Below are 23,065 nucleotides of genomic sequence, written 5' to 3' on the forward strand. Positions count from 1 at the left end.
GAGGTCAGTTGGGTCTGTGGAGGGCTTCTTGAGGAGGGGTTTGACTTTGGTGCGTTTCCAGTTGTTGGGGCTCGTAGCAGTTTCGAGGGCGCAGTTGATTGTCTGTCGTAGTTCTGGTGCAATGGCGGCCCTGTAGAAGATGTGGGGCGGGCAGGGGTCAGTGGGTGCTCCGGGTGGATGCTTTTTATAGTGTTTGCGATGTCGTCTGTAGTGACAGGGGTCAACGTGAGCATGGTCAGTTGGGTGGCATCGCTGGTGGAGGGTGTAGGATCGGTGCCGTGGTCCTGGTCGTCGAAGTTGTCGTAGAGCGTTGTGCTTTAAGAAGAAGCGGAGTTTGTTGCAGGGGTCTTGGGAGGTAGGGACATCTGTGGTTTCACTGTGGGATCTGGTGAATTCTTGTATGATGGTGAAGAGTTCCTTGGTGTTGCTGGTGTGCCGTGGTGGCGGCCCTGTAGGTGGAGCGTGCTTCCAGAGTTTCGTTGTTTCTCCCTGCTTTCTCCAGTCGTCGGCACGAGCGCTTGGATTCTTGGAGGTTCTTGGTGAACCAGGTGGCTTTCGTGTTGTTTCGTATGCCGGAGTTCTGGAGAGGGGCGAGAGTGTTGGCGCAGTGGTGAAGGTCGTTGGCGTCTGTCGTGGTAGGTGGGGGGAGAGACTGGTTGCTTCCGGCCAATGATGGCGAGATTCTCTAGGAGAGTAGTGGTGTTGGGGTCGCTGAGGTTGTCTAGATGGAATTTCAGGTCTCTGAGCAGTGCGTAGTCCGTGGAGGCGAGGGCGTGGGTAGCGATGTAGTCTGCGATGGTGTTGGTGATGGGGGTCTGGACGGTCTGTAGGCGAGTGTTCTGCGGAGTGTTGTTCTGCGTTTGGGCTGAATCAGGAAGTGGATGTGTTCCATGGGGGGCGAGGCATCGTCCGAGTTGGTGGTTGTCAGTCAGAGGGATTTATGAACGAATGTTAGACCTCCTCCAGGGCGGTTTGGTTTTCTTTTTGTCAGGATCTTGTATCCGTGGGGGATGGCGGTTGCGATGTCGGGAGCGGAGCTGGTGTTGGTCCAGGTCTCAGTGAGGAAGGTGACGAGTGTGTGATGAGAAGGTCCCAAACTTCTACTTGGTGTCTAAGCAGGGAGCGCACGTTGAGGAGGATGCAACTCAGGGGTTTGTGTGCACTGGCGTCTGGTGGGTTGGTGGTGGCTGTTTGGGTCAGGAGGTGGGTGAAGGTGCGGCGGCAGTGTCGGCAGGAGAACGGACTTTGAGAGTTGCTCGGCATCGAGAGCTGGCAGTTGTTGTTACATCCAGGGTTGCGTGCATGGAGGGTGCTGGGGTCATAGCGGCGGGGGCAGGGGGACCAGGGTCCCTGGCGCCGGTCGCAGTCGGGTCTGAATAGGTCATGGACAGGCGCAGACGGCCTTGCCTTTGGCGTGCCAGCAGTGCGCCCACTGCACGCTGCTGCCATTAAGTAGGTGTTGGGGAAGGGAGAGCAGCTGGGAGGCGGGAGTGGGAACACGCTGAGGATCTTACATAGCACAGAACACAACCTTGTCTCCTGAATCTCTGGAATGGCAAGCAAGAGATTAAAGACCCTCCCCATTACATGTAAATGGGGAAACCCAACCATAACCTGAAGGACCTGGTTAAAGTGTAATACACAACAGTGGTCAAATTGGAGAGACCAACAAAAAGGACAAAACTAAAATAATTAACTTGTCCTATTTTCATTTGCCTGCACCAACCTCCTCATTTCTTGAAGTAGGGTGTGAACGATTACTTATATAAATAAGGAAGAGAGTATACAAAAATACCAATACTTATCATTCACAGAAGTTAACACATGAATGTTTTATATATGCAACTTAACAGTGTAAATACATTACTTACATATCGTAGCTCCGGATAGAAAGATGAGAGAGAAGGTGCTCAAAGAGGATGAAAAGAGGAAGTGAACCTCATACATATAACATAACCATTAATTAAAAGCCTGTCTCTTACGTTTATTTGTACATCATAAATGTGATCTTATTGTGTTGGAGTAATAGTTTCAATCATAGTTGCCCCTTTTCTAGAAGATTAATCCAATCAATTCAGGCTTTGTGAAATGTTGATGTTTCGACCTGAAAAACAGGAAATGAGCTAGTTAAAGCCTCAACCCCGGGTCTTCATCAGGACTTGGTAATAGATTAGAAGGGAGCAACCTGGAGTATAAACTCCTCTGGTGATGTAACTGCAATATTATTCAGAAGACAAGGGCCAACTGGCTCCTTGTTTAAAGGTGTTCTTGAACACCCTTAGAAGGGAACTTATTTATGTAGATATGCAAAGTCCACAAGTTCACACAAAATAGGGAATTCCAAGATGCAGAGTCTTAGGTGATTTCATTCAGTAAGAATGAACGCTTTAAGTAGACTTTTATAAATGGAGACATTGCATACCTACATAATTAAGACCCCCTTTAAACAAGGAGCCTTAAAAAAAAAAAGCATCTGCTCTGAACTTCGGAGTATTAATTAGATTGGAACAACAACCATGAGCTAGGCAGGGTAATCAGCTGTTGCTGATTCTCTTTGCACTACCAATATAGCCTCCGGGAAAAAGACAATAGCATAGTGGAAGGCGCATTTTTTCCAGACAAGATGCGCCATGCAGTGTCACTTTATGCAGATGAATTATTGATATATCTAAGAACTCCTACTACATAGACAGGTAATTTACAACATCCAATTAAACAATATGGTATATTATAAGGCCTCATTGTGAGGCAGAATTTTATGGATACAGTGATTTCATTTTTTAAGACATGTGCGCTCTCTGAAGGGGTAAGTCTTTGGATTCTTTCTGAATTGCAGTAGGATTGTGGCAGTTCTGATGTTGAAAGGTTTCTGTTCCAGATCCTGGGAATGTGGGTTGGACAGGATCTCTTACAGTTTCTGTTTTCTGTAGTTTTTGGGCAGTTTTTTGTTCCTAGTCTGGTGATGTCCTGGATATTAGTATGATAGTGAAGTCTTGTTTTCTAGCATGCTTCTGGCTATTGGTGGTGATTGTATTTCAGGTAAAGTATGCAAGGCTGCCATTTCTGCTGGTTTGTGTGATGCAACTGGTCTTGAAGGTGATACCCTCTTCCAAGGGGGACCCACTGTTACATTTCTAAGGTTTGGTGTGAAACAGTAACATTTATTCAGACCTTTGACACATGCTACAGTGTTGCTGGGTGACTTTCAGTGGGGTTAACGTGGTGTTCTGAATACCTCGAAGCAGACTGTTAGCTCCTTCTAGGTGCGAGAAGACAAAGACTTGGACTTTTGTTCTAAAACCAGTTTTCATGGTACAAATCTTTCACTTTCTTCAATAGGGAGACCTGGCACTTCCTTGTCTTTGTTTTCTAGGTGATGGGTTATCTGAAAGAAAGATAGTGTTTAAAAAGATAATTTATTTTCATTGAATGTTAGCTGGATTGAAACTAACCACGTTTGTTTCAGAGAGCGAGACTGAACTTTTTGGTTGTTGTTACTTTAGAAAGCAGTAGGAATTCAGTCTTTGTTAGGTTTATTTTTAGCTAGGGATTGATTATCCAGTTCTTAATGAGACTGAGGCGGGTTTTGTGCCATTGAATGTCATGAATAAGGAGATTTTCCAAGAAGAGTTGTTCATCATCGGTGTATTGATGGAACCTGAGCCTCTTGTTGGTATGTACTGAAGAGGTTCTGTGTTCAGGTTGAAGATGATGGGTAACTGGATGGCTCTTTGGAGTATGCTGCAGGAGAGGGAGAATTTATTGTACCTTGAGAATACCATATGTAGGAATTGGTACTTGTTAGACCTGGCATTTCTTGGCGTGATTACCCTTGATTTTTTGCCTCTACCTCCTCTATTTTTGATGTGCTGCCTGTTTAAAGTGTAAGGGTAATTGGTTGTCCATGATTGGTATGTTTGCATTACTAGTAAAGTCCCTAGTAAAGTGCACTATGTGTGCCAGGGCGGGTAATGCAAATAATACTAGTGGGCCGGCAGCACTAATTGTGCCTCCCACACAAGTAGCCTTAAAAAGGGAACTTAGGCCTGCCATTGCAGGGCCTGCACGCAGTTTGTTAAACTGCCATGTTGTCTGACAAGTGCACCCACTTGCCAGACCTTACCCTTCCCTTTCTATGTACATTAGACACCCCTATGCTGGGTCCAGGGTACCCCCTGGGCAGGGTGCAGTGCATGTGAAAGGCAGGACATGTACTAAGGTGTGTACCATGTCCTGACAGTGAAATAATCTCCATTTCGTTTTTACTGAGGAAAGTCCATCTTGCCCATAGGACAGAATAGGGAGGCTGTGTAATATGTTTTCCTGCCTATCTTCCCAAAGGCTTAAGATGGAGAGGTGAAGTTTAGTATGCCTGAACTCACAATGTAATAACACATTTTTTATGTACGTGGTTTTTGCATTGTGTGTTTAGAAGCCACTCTTTTAGAAGTGGCTGAGTTTTTGTGCTCTAACATTTCTGTGTGTCTCTGCCTGGTTGTGGATTGACTGTCTGGATTTGAAAGCAATAGGATCTGGGGAATGTTTTGACCCAGGGGGAGGAGGTGAGACCGCAACAGGCTGACCTGCACCTGGAGTGTACGGGGAGGAGTAGCCCCTAGAGGTGAAGAGGCCTGGGTTGCAGACATAAAGCAATGGTCCAAACTCTTGCTGAGTGATTGAGAATCCAGACCCCCACTAGTCAAAGGAAGAAGGTGTCACTGGCAGGGAGGCACCCAGAACTGGTTTGAACAGGGGTCAGTGCCCCCCTGAGCACAAACACTTCAAAGCCATTGAGGGGTATAACTATGAGAGCTCAAGCCCCTGAACTTTGGAAAATGGCTAGATCAAGATTGAACAAGACTGGAGCTACTTCGTGGTCAAGAGGAACCTTTGCCAAGAAAGAAACAACTGGAGAGACTGAAGGAAAGGACTGACCCTTGCTGTGTGTTCTGGGGCTGGCCTGCAGTTTGCTGTTTTAACCAAGGAAAGGCTAAAGGGACTTTGCTGTATGCTGTGTCCCCCTGCTTGAAAGGACTTTGCTGTGCTGTGTCCTGAAGTTACTTATCCCCAAGGGCCCGAGGTGAGCTGGCTCCCTGTTGAGGAAACTCAGGAATGCAAAAGTTTCCAAGAGAGTCTCAATGTGTATGTGTGCTTTTTGCAGCCTGAGACCCTTGTAAGGAGTGCCCTGTGATCGTGGGCACCTGGAGTCCAAGCAAGACCTCAGCGACGTTGTGTGCGTGTGCTTTTTGCAGCCTGATCCCTTCGTGAGGATCGTCCTGTTATCGTGTGCACCGGAATCCAAGTGAGTCTCAGCAAAGCTGTGTGCGTGGGCTTGGTGCAGCCTGAGACCTTCGTGAGGATTGCCTTGTTATCGTGCACCCGGAATCCAAGTGAGTCTCAGCGATGCTGTGTGCGTGTGCTTTGTGCAGCCGGAGACCTTCGTGAGGATTGCCTTGTTATCCTGCACCCAGAATCCAAGTGAGTCTCTGCGACGCTGTGTGCGTGGTGCAGCCTGAGACCTTTGTGAGGATTGCCTTGTAATCTTGCACCCGGAGTTAAGGTGAGTCTCAGCAACACTGTGTGCGTGTTCATCGTGCATCCTGAGAGCTTCGTGAGGAGTGCCTGGTGATCGTGCACCCGATGCTCAAGGGAGTCTGAGCGACGCTGTGTGCGTGTGCCATGTGGCAGCCTGAGATCTTCGTAGCAGTAGCGGCCAGGACCGGCAGCCCCGTAGGAGCTGAGCCACCGGCCCAAGCCCGCCGTTGCCAATTCACAAAGTTTGCAATAGAGACCCAAGTCGCTGGAAGAGGAGAGGAGAGGAGAGTGAGGTCCCACCCCCCAGGTAACGTGTGTCGACGCCAGGGGCGGGGTGCCAGTTCGGAGGGAGACGCTCGCGGCCTCTTTCTCATTCCAGCAGCGTGAGCCTCTGCTTCGGCTTGTATCGTGGCCCGTACTGACCAAGGGAGTGGCAGTACTGGGGCCGGAGTGCAGAGCTGCACTTTTTGTTAGACCACACCCGTGTTTGGGGCAACTGTTGACGGAGAATGTCTGCGAGTCAGCACGAGTGGCGGAGAGACCACCGAAGGCACCATGATCGGTGCTGAAGTGTATTACGCATTACCTTATTTCTGCATAATGGAGTACCTGATTGTCGTATTACACATTGCATCATTTCTGCATAACGAACTACCTGATTGTCGTATGACGCATTGCATTGTTTCTGCATAACGAACTACTGATTAGTATATTACGCGTTGCATTATTCCTGCATAGCGAACTACCTGATAAGTGTATTACACATTGCATTATTTCTGCATAATGAAGTACCTGGTTGTTGCGTTATGCATTGCATTATTTTTATATTGCACAGTACCTGGTTGTTGCGTTATGCATTACATTATTTCTACATTGGAAGGTGCCCGATGGTTGCATTACGCATTGCACTATTTTTACAGTGCATGATTGTTGCGTTACGCATTGCATTACTTTTCCATTTCAAAGTGCCTGATTCTAGCATTATGAACTGCACAACATTGTGTTAGGACTACAGTGGAATGTTTAGAAGTGCTCATTAATATTGCCAGAACTGACACGGGCTGGCTGGCCTAACAACCGGCCAGGAGGAATATTACACATACTCATATGTTGAATTTATATCGTGTGGTCTAATGGTATATCTTTTTATATAAAATGTATACTCGTTTTTATAAAACTCGTGTGAAGTCCATTTGTGGCGTCATCATTGGGTTGCTGTGAGCGTGGTTGCAAATACTTTACACATTTGTCTTTAAGATAAACCTGGCTGCTCGTGCCAAGTTACCAAGGGGGTGAGCGGAGGCTATCTCAGAAGGGGTCCTTCCTTTCCCTGGCGTGGAAACGCTGGTCCCTATTTGGCCTAAGGTACCTACCTCAGCCAACCAGGGATCCCGGGTCTAACAGTACTGAATGGCAAGAACCACTGCAGATCCAAAGCAAAGATGACTACATGTGTTTTCAGTGTGTGGATCAGTGCATAATAGTCGACTGTGCTATTATTAAGGGAAGTAATTATTAAGGGAAGTTGTACATTTCAAAAAAAGCATTGTTGAAATAAATGCAGAGAATTAAATGTCACATGATATAAAAGCGTTGAATAACGGTTGGGCACGGGTTTGACTCAGAATCACTATGTACTTCAAACTTCGGCTTCTTATCAGAAACTCCCATTCCCCGACATAGACCAGATCACTCGAGCACCACTTTCAGTTGCTGTCTGTTAGTGAAAGGGTATTTTTAACATATTGGTACTGCTCTTTCCTATTTGCATTATTGGCATAGTAGACATAAAAAAAACCTTTGCAACACTTTATCTTACTATTATGGAGCTAACTGTATATAGGCAAATTGTGACTTTATGCACTGATAAAACTTAGAATGTAGTGCAGTTCTCCTAGCTTATACTATGAGCGAAAGATTTTTCTACAGAGATTCGAACTTTCAACTAATGAATTGTTCCTCACGGACCTCATAAATAAAAAAACATAAGCCATAAATTTTACCTACAGTGCAAATCTCGATTATAGAATATGGTTTGTGGAATTTTCTGATCATAAATTCAAATATAGGTTGTTTTTTCCATAGTCACAAGTATGATATTAGGAGTTGGTGCCAAATGGAGGAACTGTAGGGGGCAAGGGAGAATGTGTTAAACTCCCACGACGTTCGACCTGTGTGGATTTTCACAAACCGTCCTAATGGCGTTTGAAAGCAGATTTCTGTAGGTACTAAATAAGTTCAACAAGTGCGCACAGTGGGTCCCGAGAAGCCCCAACAAATTGAAACTTTCATGGGGCAAAGAGTTTCTTCACTTGTGAAACAAAAAATGGATGGTAGAAATTAAAAATGTGCGAATACCTGTTAGCGTTGCATGTAGACCTGTGAATTTTCTGCACTAAATGTTTGTAGGTGTAAATGTAGGGCAATGTAATAGTGGCATACCCCATTGTATTTTCTGAATCCCTAAAAATGGTTACATCTACAAAAATTGTGTGTGGAACGTAATAATTCCCATGTTTTCTGAGAGCACGCCTCTTCAACCTATACTACTCGCCTGTATAGTAGTTTTCGCCACCTGCAATATTCAACGTCATTGTGCTTGGTCCTGACTCCTACTTCAGAGGATTGCCCTCAGCTGGGTTCAGGCTTCACAAGAACCCAAACCTTCATGCCTGCATACATTTCTTTGTGCTAAGAGCTCAAGCCACATAAGGTAGAAGCATTGTTGCACACTTAAATGTGATAACTGTCACAATTGTGCACCTTACATTGGAAGCAACAGTTTGGTATTGTTCAGCTCTGTGCATGAACTTTAACATATTTCACACAATTGATACGCATAGTTACCCCAGAGTCCTCACGCTCGAATCTGGAGACATGCACCAGTTTGTTCCTGTTAGTTATGTTATATACAGTTATGATGGAAGTGACTGGTGTAAACCTTGCGACCCAGAGCCCAATCACGCTGAACAGCATTTAGTTGCTGTGCACACAGCATTGTTGGTGCAAGCATGTAGAAGCAGTTACCACCAGGGTGCCTTGTGTGTGCCTTCTCATAATCTCTGTAATTGCTACTGATAAATGAGAAGAAAATGACATTAACATCCTGTGACTTTGTTTTCGCTTAGATGTAGGACATATTGAGTTCTGAATGGATGGTCATTCTCTTTATTTGCATATTTCTGATACACACAGCTGTAACTTCTATTCATTCTTTCAGGGCATTGACGAAGACCAAGTAGACTTGCGGAGAGAAATTGCCTACAACTTGGCACTGATCTATCAGAACAGCGGAAACACTACAATGGCTCGAAGAATGTTGTACATGCACTGCACTGTATAAAACTTTGTGGCCAGAATTTGGACATTTTACAGTGCCAGAAATATAACTCCCATCAGTGGCACAATTAACCGGCTGATTAGAATCCCTTTGAAGAGATACAAAGTAGAGGCGATTTGAAGCTTGGCAATCAGCACTTGAGTACAAATGTATCTTTTTTTTAAAAAAAATTTAAATACCCTGTCTGGTTGTTCTGGCACACCATTGGCATTCAAATAAACCAGTTTTATGTGTGGCAGATAACCCAAACCTTGATATTGAGTAACTTGGTATGGTTTTCCTTGATTAGAATGGCCGTATGCGCTCAGCTGTATTGTGGAAATACCTTATTTGCCTCTCTTAGAAGTAGTCGAAGGCTTGTCTTTGGCACACAGCAATATTCAGTGCTATTGACTGAGGGAGGGGGTGTAGCAGGGCGAAGCACATTTCCCTAGTTTGGTCGTAGAAAAGGAAAACCTGATTGCCATAAATGTTGCCAACTTTTCTTTACATTTCTTTTTCTCTCTCAATCCCACAGCTGATCAACTAATTGACTACACTATGATTAATTTGAATGTCTCAGATGGAAATCTAAAGATTCCGTAGTTGTGTAATTTGTAATGCGTATTATATGTATATATATATATATATATATATATATATATATATATATCAAAGAAATTTCCTCACAAATGCTGGTTCCATCCACCACACGGAACCGGTGTGAGTGACGGGTGCCTAGGCCTGTTTGCAATGCGAAGGACAAATGCACCCTCGGGTCCGGGGAACAAAGATACCCGCACTCCGTGCTTGAAAATCCAATTCATTTCCCTCCACTGCGTCGCTAGCAATCCAGAAATGGGCGAAAGGAAGACAGCAGCACAGGTTCCCATCATCTTCTTTATATTTCTTCCTTCTTCCTTAGGTGCCAACAAAGAGATCAACGCGTTTCAGCCGTCGCCTTCAACAGGGAGATGTATATAAATCAGTGTGTATTTATTCATGTTCAGCTGGTTGATCTAGCTTTATTCACATCACAGTGTTTTGGTTCGTGTGTAAATAGCCTGTTTGCAATTGTAAATATTTGCACTTTGTAATGACTTGATGAATACTTGTAAAAGCACACGCCAGAATTGTGGATCCTTGTAAATATTTGATGAAATTATAGTCCTTTCAGAGATTCTGCTGTCGCAAAAGTCCTGGTGTCTTTATCGATGAATGACACATTTTTAAGCCAGGAAAGACCTTTTTAAATGTATTGATGACCAATCATGAAATTGTTGTCATTGAGACGTGCCACTTGATTTGCTGGCACAAGTGCAATGTTGGCAACCAGATAAGCTCCTGTTAGTCCTACAAAATGTTCTCTGTGTTGTATAAAAATTTATTTTTAAAATAAACCTTTATTTATTTTGTAATGTGTTGTGATATCTTAAAGAGCGTGGTAATGTTGCTATAGAATATGAAAGAATGAATGTTGCATTTGCGAAGGCTGTATCGACAAGTCTAAGGTTCTACAGCATGCAATCTTTTATACTAATCCACGTTCTGTACAAGTGTTGCCACCAGCTGCATCTTTAAAACAGGTGTAGAGGTTACTTCTGTTCCATCCCAGTCATGATTTAACAGGGTTCTTCTCTGGATGTTCTAACAGTATAGTTCAAAGTGAGGAGAAGGTTTTCTCAAAATAAGCAAGGGTGATCAGAGAAAGTAGCCATTATGATCAACTGGAACATGGGTCCTATTAATTAGCAGAATATACAAGCAAGGTGACCTGTGGTCTACGAATATGAGGTGGAATGACCAGTGAGCAAGGGATGCTAAGCAGTGGAAAAGGCATGATCTCAGTTGAGTTAGACATTCTGACTTATGCGATAGGCACTATGACCAGAATGGCGTGATAAAAACAAGCATTGGCAAAGACAATAGGTCTCACCTTTGTGAGAGCTATTGGTTTTGCCAATCTGTTTTATCCATGTTGTACACCAGTGTGGCTCCTGTTCAGCATGGCTAAAAGTTAGTGGAGTGGAGTGTCATAGAGTGTAATAAAGACGAGTGGAGTAGGGTGTTATGGAGTGATGTAAAGTTTTGAAGAGTGCTCTAGAGTATACTGACGTCAAGTGCAGGGCAGTCTAGTGTCAGTGTGGAGATGAATGGGATGAAGTGGCATAGAGTTAAGTAAAGTGAAGTGGAATGGAGTGGCATAGAGAAGAGTGTCATAGAGTGGAGTGCTGTGGAAAGAGGTACCATGCAGTGGTGTAGACTGTCGTGCAGTGGCTTGGAGTGGAGTGGAGTGGAGTGGAGTGGAGTGCAGTGTTGTAGAGTGGGGTGGAATGTCGTAGAGTAGACTGAAGTAGAGAAGAATGGTGAAGAGTGGCATAGAGTGGAGTGGGGCAAAATGGAGTAGTGGACTGGAGTTAGACTGTTGTGGATTTGCATAGAATGGAGTATAGTGGAGTAGCATGAAGTAGTGTAAAGTGACTAGGTGTGTGGAGCATACTGTCATGGAGTAAAGTTATGTGAAGTGGCGTAACGAGGATCAGAGTGGCATGGGGTAATATGTTGAGTGAAGTGGTGTGTTGTACAGTGGAATGACATAGAGTGGAGGTGTGCAGAGTGGGTTACCCATGATGTGGTAGCACGCTGCCATTACAGACCACACATTTTCATTTGAAATTATCATTACTTTTGCACGGACATACAGTTTTACTAATAAACCTATAAAGCACACAAACCATAACGCGTGGAAATCGGCATCACCTAGTGTATTAATTGGTTTTGATCGTATTAAAATACTTGTTTTCACCACACTTCAGAATACAAAAAATTGTGATTTACTGATTCTGCTATATTCTGAAATATTTGTACAGTTCGTATACTGGCATTACCATATTTTGTTGTGTGCTAGAAACAAATAACATCCCACAGCCTTTCCCTTCAGCTCTCAGTACTCAGCAAGATTGTCACCTAAGTCGTCTTCTTTTGCATTAGAGAAAGAAAAGTAAATACCAACCTCCCACGGAAGACAGAGCCCAACATTTGACCTATGTCTTTGAATGCACAGCAAATGTGACAAGATAGAAACTAAATTTAAAGACCTGTTTTTTGCTCATTCACTTCTGAACTCCAGAATGATTATTTTGGGGGTGCTTCACTCGCCTACTTCTATCATCTGTGGCATGGGCTTGATATTGAGGAAGGGGATTTTTTAAGTTCCACTATTAGTGAAGAACACTGACCAAAATAAACAAGCTCAGAGACAGAACATTTTTCCGCACGTGCATGCTAGATAATTAATGAACTTGTAGTGACAGAGATGAGGAGAATCAGTCAACCAGAAAGATAGGAGGCAGGAAACATTTTCAAAGAAATACAGAATGTTTACAGCTTCCTGAACTGTCTAGCCTACAGAGAGAATTGAAAACACAATTACTTTTGTGGAGTGCCTGATGGAAAAAGAAAATAAAGTTCCTAGAAAACAATCTCTTGTGGAAGAATACAAGGAGCAGGTCAGAGAGGTGATAAACAAGCTATGCTCAACAGGAGGCAAAAAGACGTGCTGGATAGTATAAAACAAACAAAGCCAGTAAATAGAAAGATAGCTCATGTGAGTTACAAATGACACAGCCAATGATAAGCAATGGTTAGAATGCATTCTTAGGGAAGCTGTCAGCGAGTCTCCCCATGTTTCTTTGCAAGTTCTTCTGTCTGGTAGGCTTTGACCTATTTATTTTTTAATTTGTTTTGTAGAGCGCCTGAATCACCCCTGAAGGGGTATCTCTGCGCTATGGACTTGCAGCAGTAGGCTGAAAGAGGGAACAGGTTAGAATAGTACAGTTTTGAGGAGCCTTCTAAATTGAAGGTGATTAGGGCATTGTCGCAGGTGGGTGGGGAGCTGGTTCCAATAATGGGGGGCAAGATGAGAGAAAGCTTTCCCATCCATCTTTGATTTTTTTGAACCGAGGGACAAGGAGAAGAGATTTAGTTCCTGAGCATAGAGACCTTGTAGGAATATAGTGGTTGAATTTCCCTGCAAGATAAATAGGGCCCTTGCCCTTCACAGCCTTGTGGAAAATCCAACAGATTTTAAACTTGATTCGCTTGTGTACCAGGAGCCAATGAAGCTGTTGAAGGAGGGAGGCCATTCTGGGAGGGGCATTTGATACTAGGCGTGCCTCGGTGTTTTGGACTACCTGCTGTCTGCTTAACGAGTACTCATTAGCTGAGACCAAGAGGGCGTTGCAGTAGTCTAGGCGGCTTAGTACCAATGCCTGGATGAGAGTTTTCAGTGTAGATAAGGGGAGAAAAGGAAAGACTCGCCGTAACAGTCAAAGTACATGGAAACAGGAGACAGCAGTGTGGCCCGCATGTTCTTTCAAGGCCAGTGCCTGGTCTAGGCAGATGCCAAGATTCTTGGCAACGGTCTTGGGTACAGGGGAGTCACCTAGACCCACCGGCCACCAGTCAGGTGACCACAGCAGTGGTTCATCTCCTAAAAGCATGATCTTGGTCTTCCCTGCGTTAAGCTGAAGGAAATTGCTCCTCATCCAGTTTGATATGGCTGTCATCCCTTCGGAGAAGGTAGACTGGGCCATAAGAATGGATTTATTGGGGGAGGAGCCAAGATGGCGACCGGAGCAGACGCTTGAGCGCCCGGCTCCGTCGGTCCGTGGCCTCGGACTACTATCCTGATGCCCATCCTCGCCGATTCTCGAGGTGCACCGTGTGCGAAGACGCGCTGACCGCGCTGCTGCTTTCCCGGAGTCTCAACCCGCCCGGATGCCCGAGTTCTGGGTGCTTTTGTCCTCGGCACTGAAACCCTGCGCCCTTACGGCCTTTGCCGGCCTCCTGGAAGCTCCGCAGTCACCGGACCAGCTAGCGCTAACCTGAGCCTTGCGGTCCCGATCTCGCCTCGCATCATGGATCGTTGCCGGATGAGCCCGGGGAGAGACGGCCGGACACCTTCTGCACCCTGTGCCTGACGGGCTGGAGCGGTGGGGTGGGCCCCGGTGCGGTGAGTCTCCTGCCCCGCTCTGAGGACCGAGCTGTGGGGGGCTGCTGCCCCCTTTGCCTATTGCCTAGCCAGCGGCGGGGGGGACCGGCGAGAAGATAAGCGACTGTCGGCCTTTCCTGTTGCGGCGTAGACCTGAGGGGAATTGACCCCTTGCCACGACCCCCCCCCCCTGGCCATTGCACCGTATAGCGGCAAAACATGGCGTTGAGTGCCTGCTCGCGGCTGGGGGGTGATACTCCGGTCTCGCCCGCTGCCCACTTCGCCCTCCCTCTTCCGGACACCAGCTCCACAGTGCCGTCCCGGATTGCCGCCGATGTTGGGGCCCAGCTTCCGCTGACATGCGGCTCCGTTCTGGCCGTCCTGCGGGACTTTCAACTACAGATGTGCGCTGGCCTGCAGGCGCTGAGTGAGAGGTTTGACCCCATACTGTTGGCTGCGGGCCGTGAGCGCACTGTTTGTCATCCACAGGGCGTGGGTCTCCCGGTGCTCTTGTCCTCTTGCGGGGATGCAGCGGCGGTGTATGATTGTGCTACACTGGTGCCTTCATCTAGCGCTCCCGGCGCCCAGGGTCCACCGCTCTCCACCTCAACTGCGGATACTTTGTCCCCCTGGTCATGGCTGCCTGCTTCATTGTTCCCTGCCTCACCGCGTCCGCGAGGCTATCCTGCTGAGCGATACCTAACGGCTTCGAGGGACCGTCCGCGGTGGCCCACTGCTGCCTTTTTGTGGAACTCCTGTACCTTACTTGCCAGGTTTGGATTTTATGTGGTGCAACGAGGGACCTCAATCGATGGTCGGCGGCCATTTCGTGCTCCTACTTCACCATCCTCTCACAAGCGGCCATCTTGTCTTTGTCTGCTCGGGACACGGGGCCTTCACGCAGGAGCTGGTTTAATCCCAAGCCCGCGATCGGGCCAGGGCTAGACTGACTTCTATCGCTATGGTTTATGGACGGGCTGGCCTGGGACTGGGACTGTATGTATGTTTTGCGCGCACTCGTCGCGACTTGTATCCCTTGCCTAAACTGTGGTGCCATGGTATCTTTGCATGCCGTTTTTTGGCGTAGAGGGCTCTCAGTGTGTGGGGGCCATGCCGGGCTGATGGTTCGGGGCGCTCTGGTGTCCAGTGGGCTCCTCCCCACCTTCTTTTCTGTTTTCTTCCCTTCTTTACTCTGTTCCTACTCTCTCTCTTCTCTATATTTCGGGTTCATTGGGCGACAGGCACTATGCTGGGGGGGGGGTAGGCCGTAGCCTCCGCATTGGTGTAGGGTGGGGGGGTAATACTCTGTTCTCAATTAGTTCTATGGGCCTTTCTCTTTTATGTCTCTGTGCTCTACTCTCTTCGATTCGGGGTCCGGGTGTGGGGTGGATCGAGTGGGGGCGGCTCTGGAGGGGCGCGTACTTGCTCATGTGACTATCCTGATATATCTCTGCACCGCCTCACCGATTGAGATTTTACTCCCATTGTTGTTCTTACTGATGTTGCTGCTCGCCCGTGTGGTGAAGCTATCTTGCGGACTCGAATCTACTTTGCTCTTATCCTTCATTGACTTTTTTCTCTGATAAAATTATCAAAAAACTTAAAATTAACCTTCACCTCTCCTTCCCCGGGTTTCGAAGATATCTCCAGTATGTGACTCATAACCTGTTGTTAATCCTGACCGTTGATGCACGGGGGCTGTAATGTGGGTATCCGTGCTTTACTGTATCGTGGCCGGCCTGACGGTTGTAGGCCCGTATTTGTTCTTTTAAGATGCACGAATAAAGGTTTTTAAAAAAAAAAAAAAAAAAAAAAAAAGAATGGATTTATTAAACGCAAATAAAAGCGGAGAACTTTGAGCACCTTGCTGGGTAGTTCCTGGAGGGTTGTTACTAGAGGACACACTGACTTTGGGGTGCCTGCCGAGACACGTGGTACCCCCGTGCTCAGTTTTGAGGCTGGCCCCTAGCGTTCCTTTTGCCCCCAAATGGCTACAGCAATAGCGAAAAAGAATCGCAACCTCAAGGACATGTTACTAAAGCCCACCGGAGGGCCCGGGGGAGACACGCCTGCATGGGCGCCTGAGGGGCCTTGTGACTCCGTGGCCATGGATGAATCGCTCACCTGCCCTTACCTGGAGTCGCTGTTCACTTCCCTATGGGAGGACCTTCATTGTTTTAGGGAGGAAGTCACACGAGTTAAGAGTTCTGGATGGGCTAGGCAAGAGGGTCTACATGCTTGAAGGCCATGAAACGAGCAGATAGGAGGAGCTAGAACAACTCCAACAGGAGATCTTGTGCCTTAGGGAATAGAACCTGGACCTACCAGCTCACACAGAAGATTTGGAACAATATTTGGATCTGTGGTGTTCCCTCTGGATCCGAGGGATCGGAAATCATCGCCTATGTGCAGGACCTATTTCGAACCATCCTGGAAGCAGGTCCCGAGCTAAATATTTAACTGGATACAACACACAGAGTGGGACCCAAGCGCTTGCCTGTAGCCCCGCCACCGGACATTCTCACTTGTGTCCACGACTATCCTTTAAAGGAGCGTATTCTCCAGAAGGCCAGAGACAAACACCCTCTACAATATCAAGGCCCTCACCTGGCAGCGTCCACCCTCCAGAAACGGAAAGATGTTCACCCCATTACTTCACACCTTCGTGCGGCTGGGGTGCGCTATTCCTGGGGCCATCCCTTCTGTATCATCTTCAGGCATGCAGGGAAACTGCACCAAATCAGGTCCTTGGAAGAAGCATGTTGCATACTGGACTTGGGGGATGACATTCCCGCAGCAACTCGAGACAGCGGAGATGGAAGATACAGATCGACCAATCGAGTTAGGGGAGACCCTTGCGCTCCTCCGGCTGCCTCCCGACCGGTTCCTCACACTGTAGCCAGAGAGAAACAGGCAGTCGTTGACACCTTAGCTGGAACCTCTTCAAGACCAGCATCACCTTAACAGGGGGTTCCTCCTCCGGATGTCCTGTCCCCGCTTATCTGCATGCAGCTTCTTCTTTCTCTCTCCAGCTTCGTTTTGACACGGCACAGAGGCAGTCGATGGCCAGGTCCACGAGGGGAGTAGGGGCCATACGCACAACCCCTCTAGTGACTACATGGACACACCAGAAATGGACCTTAACCCTTTTTGCTCTAGTTCTAAGTTTCTGTTGTTATTGTTTGTTGGGATTCTTGGTTGTATGGACCTGGGAACTTTTGTCGTGAGCCCTTAACCTCCACAATCTCCATCACAGTCAGCTTCATTTACACCTCACACATTGCCCTCTGCCTACACACAAATACCCTGGGCATAGCACTCTCCAACAGTACCCAATGTCAGACCGACTTAGAGCCTCACTTTAAACGTCAAAGGCCTCAATCACCCCCTGAAGTGGAGCTCTATCCTGTCTTACCTGGAACACTCTGGGGCACACGTATGCCTATTACAAGAGATCCACCTTCTTCCCCGGGAGGAACACAGGCTCCACTCCAAACACTTTCCACGCCAACTCTTTTTTATTCCCTTGCGAACAAGCCAGCGGGGTTGGCCATTTTAGTCTCCCAACACTTCAAAGGCAGGGTAATAGCCAAAATGGCCGGATTACAAGACAGGCTTTTGCCGTACTACCTAAAAATAGGCGCTGAGACAATCACATCAGCCTCTATATATTTACCCAACGAAGGACAAGGTCTTTTTGAAACAAGCAGTGACAGAGATTATGGGAACCTCCGACTGCCTAGTCTTAGTGGGGGGCGACATAAACCTTGTCCTTGACAATGTCATGGACCGATCTGCACAACGACAGGGGCAGACGGGTGACCTCTCTAAAGAGGGCGTGTCCTGCCTTAACAATAGGGGACCTCATCGATCTTTGGAGGAACACACACCCGCAGGTCCGAGACTATACATACTACTCATATGCTAGGAAAACATACGCCAGGCTAGACTATTTCCTGGGGAGCCACGACCTTTTCTCCCGGGTGCACAAAGTCGCTATCGAACCCCCGATCCCTGTCGGACCACGCGGCGGTTGCAATCCACGTAGACATCCTCAAGCATAGCCTTATCCCCAAAACATGGCGCATGCAAGACAGTCTTTTGCAAAGTCCTGGGAACGTAGATCAAATCACCAGAAAGATTAGAGATTATTTGACTATCAATGATACCCAAGAAACACCCATTTTTTCCATGGAAGTCTGTGGTCAGGGGCGAGTTAACTGCCATATCCGTGGCTAAAAATAAAGAACGTAGGGATAAAAGTGATACCATTTCTAAACAAGTTGATGAACTTGAGCGCATAATTAAATGTACCGGAGCCCCCCAGGTGTGGAGGCTCTTGGAGACAGCCAGAACTCAACTAGCTGGAATCTATACAGATACGGCAGAATATGGAGCACTCTCCTTAAAGCATCAATTTGATGTTGGGGGCGACCGGGCAGGCCGCCTCCTTGCCAACAGGCTAAGGATTCCGCTGTAAGAGCAGCGGGTCCACGAGGTCCTAGACTCTGAGAACCGGGCGCAGACTGAAGATTCCCATATAGCCGAAGCATTTAGAGATTACTATCAAACGCTTTACTCTGCATAGAGCCTTCAGCCGGAGGACATTTAGTCGTACCTCCAGACAGCTCGAACATCTACCCTCGCCTCAAAACAAAAGGAAGACCTTGACTGCCTAATCACGATCGAAGAAGTCATTGCCTGTATAGCCTGATTAAAGCCATCACGGTCCCCTGGGCCCAATGGCTAACCAGCCATCTTTTATAAAACTTTTTGTCCGATCCTTGCACCCCTCTTCAACTGACTGTTCAACGCCCTCAGTTCCTCGGCGGCCTTACCCCTTCAATGAAAATGGCCTCCATTGCTGTGATACCCAAACCAGGGAAGGACAAGACAATGCTCTTTGTATAGGCCAATATCCCTTTTAAATATAGATTTAAAAATATTCTCAAGTATCCTAGCAGCACACCTCGATCCCTTATTCCCCGATCTCATTGACCCGGACCAGACTGGGTTTGATTCACAATGCCAATGCGGGGATAATACCCGCAGGGTTCTCCACCTCATCGATAAGGCCCAGAGATACGGCCAAGAACATATGATCCTATTGGTCGACGCTGAAAAAGCGTTCGACAGAGTTCATTGGCCCTACCTCATGGCCACTTTAGTACACTTCGGCATGGGGGACAGATTTAGGAAGTGGATAGCTAGCATTTATGATGGCCCTACTGCAGTCATCCGGATAAACGGGCATTCTTCCTCCCCCTATTCACTTTGCCCTATATATGAAGCTGATGGTCCACAGAGTCCGATCCCACCTCATAATTAAAGTTATAAAGTTTGGAGGTGACTCCCACACGAGCAGCCAGTACGCTGATGACATTCTAGTGACACTCGAAGACCCTGTCTCATCCCTGCCGTCCTTCATCGATGAACTCGCCGGCTTTGGCCAAGTCGCAGGGTTTAAAATAAATATCTATAAGTCATAAGTGTTACATTTAACCATGTCACAAAGGTTATTGTCTACCCTTGAACAAAACTTCCCTCTCCGGTGGGCCACTTCGTCCATCAAATATCTGGGACTCCAGATATCCCCCACGACTTCCGAAACGGTGACTCTTAATTAACGCGCACTGACCCAGCAGATACTTTCTGACTTGCGCCGCTGCCAGCAACACACCCTCTCCTGGCTCGGGAGAATGGCCGCTGTGAAAATGGCAATCCCACCTAGGTTCTTATATCTCTTCCGAGTATTACCATTAGACCCACCCCCGGGCTCCATTCGATCACTTCAGGGCAGATAAACCACTTTATCTGGGCGTATGAACGTCCCAGACTACGTAGCGACCTAACCTACAGACCTTCGTCGGAGGGTGATCTGGGGTTGCAGATGTCCTCTGCTATTACCAAGCTACACAGATCAGAATCTTTGTTGACTGGTCACATTTGGAGTCCGAAAAATACTGGCTCTTTATGGAAAAAGTGCTTGCAGGACAGCCCTTATGGAAGATTCCCTTCCTCCCCAAAAGCTCTCATCCCCCTAACTTATACCTTTCGTCCGTTACCAAACCAGCTATGGCAGCCTGCGATAAGGGAGCAACATGTAGGCATCTTACCTCTTTTCCCTCTCCCTTAACACCTATTGTAAGGAACCCTGACTTTACCCCAGCTTTTTCGGATTCTAGATTCCACCATTGGACCCAGGCAGGTTGTAGATTGGTGGGGCAACTGTTTGACGCTGAAGGTCCCATTCCATTTGACTCCGCCAAGATCTTGATCTCCCCGAAGGAGAGCGTTGACACTATACCCAAATACGCCATTGGGTGCTACAGCCCTCTGCCGAGCCAGGGCCACAATGTCACCTCACCCCTTATGAACGCTGGCTCCTTTCCAGCATGTCAGCCACACACCTTATTACCCATCTATATAAATTTCTGGCCCCTGAACGCCCAACCGCGAAATTCCCGGGTCAACGGCGGTGGAAGGAAGAAATTGGCAGGGAACTGTCTCTGAAAGAATGGGACGACATCTACTACCGAGTTCGACACACAGCTCGCAATACCCCAAGTGTGGAAGCAGCCACAAAAATCATTACGTACTGGTACCTCATCCCTAGTAGACTACATAAATACAGACCAACTACTCCTCTGGACTGCTGGTGCCAATGCGGTTCCACAGGTCCGCTACTTAACATATTGAGGGAATGCCCGAAATTAGCTACTTACTGGGAGCAAGTCCTTAAGGACATAGACACACATCTCGAGACAGAAATTCATAGATTCCCAGCATACATACTCCTTGGCCTCCCTAACGCACTGACCTTCCGTTTAAAGTCCAGCAGAGGCAGGCAGATTGGCTTAGCACTGCTGGCGGTTCTCCAGAATATATTAACGCATTGGGGAACTCAAAACATTCCCACCCACCTAGGCTGACTACACAGACTCTGGCACATAATGGGGATGGAGGGGATTACCCTTACTCTGACGACTCAAAGCTCATCCTTCCTCAAACTTTAAAAGCCTTTTATAGCCCTCCTTATGACAGAATTCTGGGAACTCGCCTGCCCTAACTATCTATGCCTACTCCGTCTAGCGGAGTCAGACACTGCTCTAACTCATAGTCGTTAATTTGTGTTGGAGGTTGGGAAATTTGGCTCTTTATCTTCATTGCTATGTATGCAACACCAGGTCCTGGTTAGTTGGTTGGTTGGGTGGGTGTGGGGGAAGGGAGTTGTGAAATTAATAACTGTTGTTAACATCACTACCAGAGGTTACACCTCCTGCTGTTTTGTTTTTATTGTTGTTAACTGACTGGAGTCATACCCTCCAGACCGGAGCCTGAGCCTTATTTCTATGTGCTAAGACTTGAGGAAGATTAGTAGGGGTCACAGGACCCTGAGGAATACCAGCCCCTAGACCCCAACATAGATTGATGTGAGGAATCGGCAGACTCCAGTGGACTGGACACTTCCCTAGATACTGCCATGGTATCTCCTCCTACTGTGGCTATGGAGAAGGGAGCTTCTTTTGCTATGGTGGTGAGAAGGGCCGCTGAAGTCCTGGACCTTAACCTGCCCTCCGTGGCAGTCAAGAGTTACGTCTTGACGGAGGTGCTTCAGCTAGGAGTGACCTCCTCAGAACCACTTCTCCCATTTAATGAAGCCCTTCCGGACATCTTGCTTGGGACCTGGCCCAAACTCAGCATAAGGGCTCCTGTTAGTAGGACAATTGCCCTGCCCCTGGGGACTTCAATCTACTCACACAACATCCCACCCCAGAAAGCTTGGTGGTCCAAGCCTCCACTTCCCTTGTAAAGCCCGGTGCATTCCCTACCACCCCCTGGTTAGGGAATCCAAGAGGCTGGACACCTTAGGCAAGAAAATGTTTTCTTCCACCAGCCTAGCACTGCTTGCCTTTAGCACTGCATGCCTTTTGGACAGTTACTCCCATGCACTGTAAGCTTTGGTTGTGTAGGTGCTGCCCATGGTCCCAAAGGAGGCCCAGGCCAGACTCTCCCAAGGGATGGCAGGTGGGAGGGATGCAGTCACGTTCACGATTAGCTGTGGCTGGACACAACCAACTCACAAGGCTGAGCGCTTTCTTTGCTGGTGGCTTTACGGCGCCATACCCGAAAGAGAACGACTGGCTTTTCAGGGGATGTTCAAGCCTTGTCTATAGACATGTCCTGTGATGGCTCCAGTCTCTTTGAAGACAAGGCACACTCAGCACTGGAGTGCTTCAAGAATGTCAGAACTAAAGCCAGGTCCTTGGACCTTTCCATGGCCCCCCACAAACCCGAATCCGCCGTCCAGCTGCGTCCTTACCGCCCAGCCACCACAGCATGCAGGCTCCACAGTCTCTGCATGGCCGAGGACACGGTACACCCAGACACTGAGGGTCAGGCAGATAGAGGTCAGGCCAGTCCACTCCAACATCCAACCCCCTCACCCAGCAGCCGCAGACTCCGAGCCTCTTTAGTTCACCCTCCAACCATCTTGGGCAACCAGTGGGAGGCAGGATATGCAATCACCTGCATTACTGCAGGTTAATAACATCAGACTGCTGGATTCTCCAGATTGTCCGAAGGGGCTACTCCCTCCCCTTTGTAACCACCTCATGAGAGACTGACGGAGGATCATCTCTCCCAACTTTGGCATGAAATGGCAGCTCTTTTGGCCAATAGAGCTACAGAGAGGGTGTAGATGCCAGAAGTAGGTCAGGGCTGCTATTCCCGCTACTTTCTGGTGCCCACAAAAGGATGGAGGCCTTCTTTTTAGGCTAGACCTGCACCCTCTCACCTTCTTCCTCAAAAAGGAGAAATTCAAAATGCTCACGCGCGCTCGCTCAAGTTCCCTGGACCCGGGAGACTGGATGGTGGCATTGGACTTCAGGACACATATTTCCATATTCCTGTCCTACCTGCCCACAGACGCTACCTGTGGTTTCAGTTCACTGTGCTCCCATTTTGGCCTTACCAGCGCCCCTTGGGTGTTCATCAAGGTGATGGCAGTGGTTGCAGCTCATCTGCGGAGATCAGGGGTACCAGTCTTTCCCTATCTCGACGGCTCACTGTAGAAGGGGGAATCGTCCCAGGCAGTTGTCTCACCTACAGACTAAGGCATACCTAGTGCACTATCAATGTGCCGAAGTAACACCCAACTCCCTCTCAGACGCTCCCTTTTCATCGGAGCTGTTCTGGATACGGTGCAGTTTCTAGCT

At 47.6% G+C, this 23,065-nt stretch overlaps 1 protein-coding gene across 1 annotated transcript in view; it reads left to right on the forward strand.

Moving 5' to 3' along the window:
* GTF3C3 (general transcription factor IIIC subunit 3) overlaps positions 1–10,272 on the forward strand; it is a 371,442-nt gene extending 361,170 nt beyond the window's left edge. Inside the window, exon 18 of the mRNA XM_085648757.1 lies at positions 8,756–10,272. Coding sequence (XP_085504883.1) covers positions 8,756–8,878 — 123 coding nt within the window. The 3' untranslated portion in view covers positions 8,879–10,272. The remainder of the gene's footprint in view (positions 1–8,755) is intronic.
* The last annotated feature ends 12,793 nt before the right edge of the window (positions 10,273–23,065 follow it).

The sequence above is a fragment of the Triturus cristatus genome, chromosome 3_2 (genome assembly GCF_964204655.1).
Source record: "Triturus cristatus chromosome 3_2, aTriCri1.1, whole genome shotgun sequence".
In the NCBI taxonomy this organism is placed as follows: domain Eukaryota; kingdom Metazoa; phylum Chordata; class Amphibia; order Caudata; family Salamandridae; genus Triturus; species Triturus cristatus.